The sequence below is a fragment of the Pogoniulus pusillus genome, chromosome 1, assembly GCF_015220805.1.
Source record: "Pogoniulus pusillus isolate bPogPus1 chromosome 1, bPogPus1.pri, whole genome shotgun sequence".
NCBI lineage: Eukaryota > Metazoa > Chordata > Aves > Piciformes > Lybiidae > Pogoniulus > Pogoniulus pusillus.
The window spans coordinates 15,719,512-15,725,511 of NC_087264.1; the positions used below are offsets into that span (position 1 = coordinate 15,719,512).

Below are 6,000 nucleotides of genomic sequence, written 5' to 3' on the forward strand. Positions count from 1 at the left end.
TCTTTGGGAATCTAAGTTTTGGTACACCTTTAAATTCCTTCAAATGGAAGTGACTACATTGTTCTATGGTAGAGAAGGGAAGACTGACATAAGGGAAAACTCTTCAACCCATCTTTTAAAGATCAAGTTATACACTGATCAGGTATTCACATCAACTGAAAACACAGAGCAAATACAGGTGTGTATATACACACATAACTTAAGTTAGATACAACTTCTAAGCATTAGCTGTTTTTTCTTATAACACTGGAACCATTCTCCATCCTTGGAAGAAACAAGAATCCTGCCACAAACTTCTTTCAGACGTGCTTTATATTTAATGCTCCTCCTACACTGACATTAAAAGTGCTTAGAAAGACAGGATTTTTTTGTTCTTCACTCCCATGTATTCTTCCTCAGTTCTAGGAGTGTTATTAGAGTTACATTTGTATGATCATCATGGAAAAAAAGTTATCTAAAAGTACTACTGAAATGTGGCACACTTTACAAAAAAAAAGAACAATGACCAAAATCTTAGTAATAGATATACGAAATTCAACAAATAACAAATTGAATCCTATGTGAGTTTAAAACATCTCTGATCCACCTTGAAATATATCTTCAACACTCAAGACCTAACCCTTCTAAATGTATGATACTTTCCAGCTTTTGGCCATCTGGACCTGCTTTTGCTGAAAGTCATAGCCCCTTTTATGCACCACTAAACCTCAGCTGAAGATTTAATTTGTCCATACAGACACATACCGTATGGCCAGCACTGATGAAGCAAGAAAAGTAGTAGGCTGTTAACAGTCTTAAAATAGTGCCAACCCAGAGAACATTAACTTTAGACTTGACTTCAAGAAGGACCTTTGGCTCATTCACTCTTGCCTCCAGACAGCAAGACAGACAACTCAAGGAATCTCAGTTACTATCCTCTCTTCTCTGTCTCTACTGATTAGCAAAATTCAGTCTTCCTTTTTTACTAATGCAAGACATTTAAGTCAGATTCCTGAAGCAAGAGTGGTCATGACACCATCTAGTCAATTGGTTGAGGCTAAACTAACAAAGTTCAAACTGTCCAATTTCAGAGGGAGTGTTTTGAAGGGAGTTGTATGCTGGTTTAAAAATCTCCTCCAACAAGGAATTACTTTGGCAATTTCAGGGTAAAGTTTCTGATTATCTTTATTCCAACACTCCATATAAAAGTTCAGAAATCTAGACAGGAAATCCTACTGAAGTCTGTGCAAATCAGTTACCCAGGAATATATTTTAAATAGTTAAGATATAGCTGTCCTTCCAGGACAAAGGTTTTAAAATCCAGCAGAAAACTGCGGGACCATTAGATCATGAATTAAATTTAATTAAATTTAAATTAAATACTGTCAGTATGCGATGTTCAAGATACTCAAAAGAGATCTGAACATGGGAATTGAATCAATGACAGGCAACACACCTATGAAAGGACACACTTGCCTAAGGTAAACAAAAACAAGCAAAAAAACCCCAAACCAACAACAAAAAAAATCAAAACTAAAATGCCAAAACATCATGCATACATATTCTGTTAACCTTTGACTCAATCCTAGTAAGTACTCTCTGTCTCTTCTGTTTGTATATTAGAACAGTGAAGGCAGTGTGCACAAATACCCATTTACAACATTCTTACAAACAGTAGTTTCAGAAGCCTCTTAAGTTTAATCAAAAGAAATTTCTACTGAACTCCACAGGCAGCCCTTGAACCAAAAATAAGGAGACAAGAAACACCAGAAGCAAAAATTTAAGAAATTTAATAAGATTGAATCAAAAGATATCATATATCAAGTTTTTCAGTGCAAGAGATGAATTTGTCTCAATGGTGAACTCTGCTCACCCTAAATAACTGAGCTTCCAAGTTATGGGCAGTATCTCCATGTTAACATGGTCAGGTTTTTTTTTGGAGTGACATTAGAAGTCTAAAAGATATTGCAAAACCACATATTTTGGCTACTCATTTCCTCTGTACTGTATCTAACAAATTAATCCTCAGTACAGATTTTTTTATTCATCATGAAGAAATTAGTAACTACCACTTAAGGCAATTATTCTAAAGTTAGAAATAATTGAATTCCTAACAAAACTGTCTGTAAAGAACAACACTGCTCAGAAACATACTACTTATTCACTCACAATCAGTACGATCCATTTTAAATACTGTGTTGTACTTGTGGAATATAGGTTACTAATTACAAGTCAAGAAAACACGTTTAAAGCAAAGTTTAGTGAAAGAAAGGTGACAAAAAGTCTTACTGCAGAAACGAAAATAAGTCAAAATAAGTCTGACTGCCTGAAAAATAATTAATGGCATTCCCAAACTCTAACATTTAAGTTACCAGTATCAACAACTGTTAAAATTCATGGCAGTTTTAAGTGTTCCGATACGACTTAATGCACTGTTCAACTTCTGAGTAAAATAAGGCAACAGTAACTGTTGCAGCAATTTCAGCAAACACTGAAGTTCAACATAGAAGCTGCAAGTGTAACAGTATCAGTAGGTTAACAACAACCAGATTCATGAAGCCATTTTTTTCCTATATGGAGGGTCAGATAGGTCCAGATTACATAAAAAGACTCCATCAACGCACACAAACATAGCTGTCACTTCATTGAATCCGGTAGCCTTTCTGTATAAAATCTAGCCCTAACCAAAACTCATAAGCAGCTTAATGAGCTCCATTTCTCCCTAGCATCCTACTTCAGGTAATGCACGGCTCGCTAAAATATATCTTTTTAATAAAGGAAATATTCACTTTTGTTTCTAATCACCTTTTCTAACCAATTGAAAGAGTTTTCCCTTACTCCGCTCCTACGTTTTCACAACAGACATCTGTAAAAGTCACATACACTAGTAGGATAAATCCAGAGGGGTTTTTGGTTTGGTTTTGTGTGAGGTTTTTTTACCATTAAAAGGTTTCTGTGAATGACAGCTCTCAGCATAACTTAAGCTTACTCTTGTACTACATGCACATGCCTTGCATATAGAGAATTTGCTTGAGTTCATAGTTTCATACTGTTCTGATAAGAGAAATATATACACAGAGTGCAGTATTAATACTGTACACCTTCTGATGAATCGGAACTAATGCTTTTCAAGTAAAGAGTGATGACAATCTCTGGTGTATGGGAAGTCAGCTCTAACTAGGCCTGTCAGTGGTAACACTATCCCTCCCCCCAACTTCTCCCCCCCAAAAAAATTCAAGTGAAAAAAGAGGTCAGCAACACCCCTCTCCCAAAAAAAAACCAAACCAAACCGAACATTAACAATAAAACCCAAACAACAACAACAACATGTTTGTCATTTTTGAAGTCTGGAAGTGACATAGGGTTATCTCACTCAGAAAGATTTATCATCCAAAAGCAGGAAAGAATCAACTGCAAAGAATTAAACACAAAAGGAACTTCCTAAGTTTAGAGCGGGGGGAAGTGAGCTTAAATGCTAAGTATCACATCTTAAACTCAAGATTTAACATGACTAGCACTGCAAATTACTAGTCTTACATCTGCTTTTAACTGAGTAATACAAACACAATCGTTCAAAATACAAACGACAGAAATAACATGGAATTTGAGGAAGCTTTTCCTAACTAAACGTCCTGCATTAGTGAAGTTGTCAAACAATGTTTACATTGAAAACTGTAATGTATTGGTGCAAACATGTTATCTACGACTTAAAGTACCTACATTAATAAAAACTATCAAATCATTCCAAACTTGTCTAAGTTGAAGACTGCTACTACTTTAACTCCTAAAAGAAGCCCAAACTTTAAAAAGTTGTTACTAAGCATTTGGAATTTATGCAGTAACAACTAAAACTAAGAATGAAAGTATGCAGAATAAACACCCTCCCATTTTCCTGAGGCTAAAAAGCTTAGCCAACTTCAAAGATGGTTTCTGGTATTTTTTTCAATTGTTATAATTAACATTGCAATCTCTAGATAAGTTTTGCACGTCTCACTATACATGCATTAGAGGCTACCTGGCATAACCATTTTCTTTTCTGCATTCACACACTTTTTCCTGCCGTAAACTCTTCTAAGTTTGTCTCGTGCTATCTACCCCATGACTAACTCAGCAGTATTTTAAATTAAACACAATAGGCAAATACGGTTATTCTCCACAAACTTTACACATTTAAAGAACTGCAAATAATCTCTAACAATAATAGTGGAGCAGTAGTGAATAATCTCAAACTCTTTATATTTCTTCTTCAATGTCAATATAAACAAACAAACCGAACAAAGCATATAATCATGTCTTAAAAGCCATCTGACCACCTACTCACGTCTGGTTCCCTCGACTTATAGAGGATAATAATAACATTACAGACTATGGAGCTAAGGAGCTGAAATTTTTGTCGTCTCGACTCGTAGCCCTCAAAACGTAAGGGAGAAAAATAAGAGGAAGCCGGGGGTGGGGGTGGGGGAGAAGCCAAAGAAATCTTCTAAAAAATGCGGATGAAATAATGTCCTACTTTGTTAAGGGGTACTTTTCTAGCGAGAAAGACCATCGACAACCCAAAAACAGAATGGCGGGGGGAGGGAAGGGGGAGTGGTGTCGGGGAGCGGCGAGGGCCGCCGGCCGATGGCGCCGGTCGGGGGCGCTGCCTGCACCTGTGCGGGCCTCCGCGGGCTCCCCGCAGCGGCCCAACACTTCAGAGCCACCGAGCACCGGCTGTGTTTTCTAAGGGCAGTGAGCTCGGCGTGGGTCGTCTGTTAGAAAAACAGCGCCTGAGCTTCTCCTACCCCCGGAACGAGAAAAAAACATTGGCGGGGCCACTCAGGCAAGGCTTTGGAGAAACTCTTTGAAAGCTTCGTATTTCGCGGCCGGGATGAGAAAAAGATAAATATGCGGCACCTTCCCACTTCATATAGCTTGATTCAACAGTGAGGCGATGAGGGCCACTGCAGATATCCGCCCCGTGGCCGCCAGGCCTCTCACGCTTGCCGTTATGAGACCGTGAAGAAGACGAAAACAAAACAAAGCCGCATCAGCATCTCTTACGGAGATGATGTGAAGTCAGAAAAGCAAGCAAGTAGCTCCTCGCAAGCCGGGCGAAGAACAGCGTTTCCACAGCTCCTCACACTGCGGCACCGGAAGAGCCCAGGACCAGAGGAGGAACAGACAAGAGGGGGAAGGGCGAGAGCTAACAGAAAGGGCCCGAGCGGGTACGGAGCACGGGGAGCTACGAGAAGAGCTGTAAGGGCCAGCAAAATACAGGCCTTAAGACACTCCGCGAGCTTTCCAACTTACAACGGCATCGTCTCTCCGGCCCCTCCTCCTCCTCCTCCGCCGCCGCCACCACCACCACCACCGCGTCGTCCCCTTCTCCCTCCTCCTCTTTTTCTTCGTCCTCCCCCACCACTGCCGCCTCTGGGCCGGTCACTCGTCCCGCCAAGAAGCGGGAATCGTGACCATGGTACGGGCCGGTGTCAGGCCTTAGAGGGAAGAGAAAGCCTTTCGCTTAGGCCCGGCCGCCGCCGCTTCACTTTCCTCTTCCCCTCCGGCCTTCTAACATGGCGCCCAGACGGTACCACAGCAACGTTCTAGACCGGGGGGGGCCTGACGCAGCAGCGCGGCCACCCCCGCACGCCGCGCACGCTGGCTGGCTCGCGCAGGCTCCGGCGCCGCGAGGCCGAAGGGCACCCTGGGGGCTGCAGTTCCGGCAGGGCAGCGACCTGACGTTTGAACACAAAGCGCTAACGGCTGCAGGGCCGAAGGGCACCCTGGGGGCTGCAGTTCCGGCAGGGCAGCGACCTGACGTTTGAACACAAAGCGCTAACGGCTGCAGGGCCGAAGGGCACCCTGGGGGCTGCAGTTCCGGCAGGGCAGCGACCTGACGTTTGAACACAAAGCGCTAACGGCTGCAGGGCCGAAGGGCACCCTGGGGGCTGCAGTTCCGCCAGGGCAGCGACCTGACGTTTGAACACAAAGCGCTAACGGCTGCAGGGCCGAAGGGCACCCTGGGGGCTGTAGTCCGGCAGG

The 6,000-nt window shown here is 42.3% G+C and overlaps 1 protein-coding gene across 4 annotated transcripts in view; it reads right to left on the reverse strand.

Moving 5' to 3' along the window:
• The window catches only part of PAPOLA (poly(A) polymerase alpha), a 42,909-nt gene extending 37,129 nt beyond the window's left edge, over nucleotides 1-5,780 (reverse strand). The window contains exon 1 of one of the 4 annotated variants that reach the window (XM_064141964.1): nucleotides 5,269-5,780. In XM_064141964.1, the coding sequence (XP_063998034.1) occupies nucleotides 5,269-5,276 (8 nt within the window). In that variant the 5' untranslated portion in view covers nucleotides 5,277-5,780. The other 3 variants (XM_064141922.1, XM_064141972.1, XM_064141982.1) reach the window with 3 other exon arrangements.
• Nucleotides 5,781-6,000: the final 220 nt, after the last annotated feature.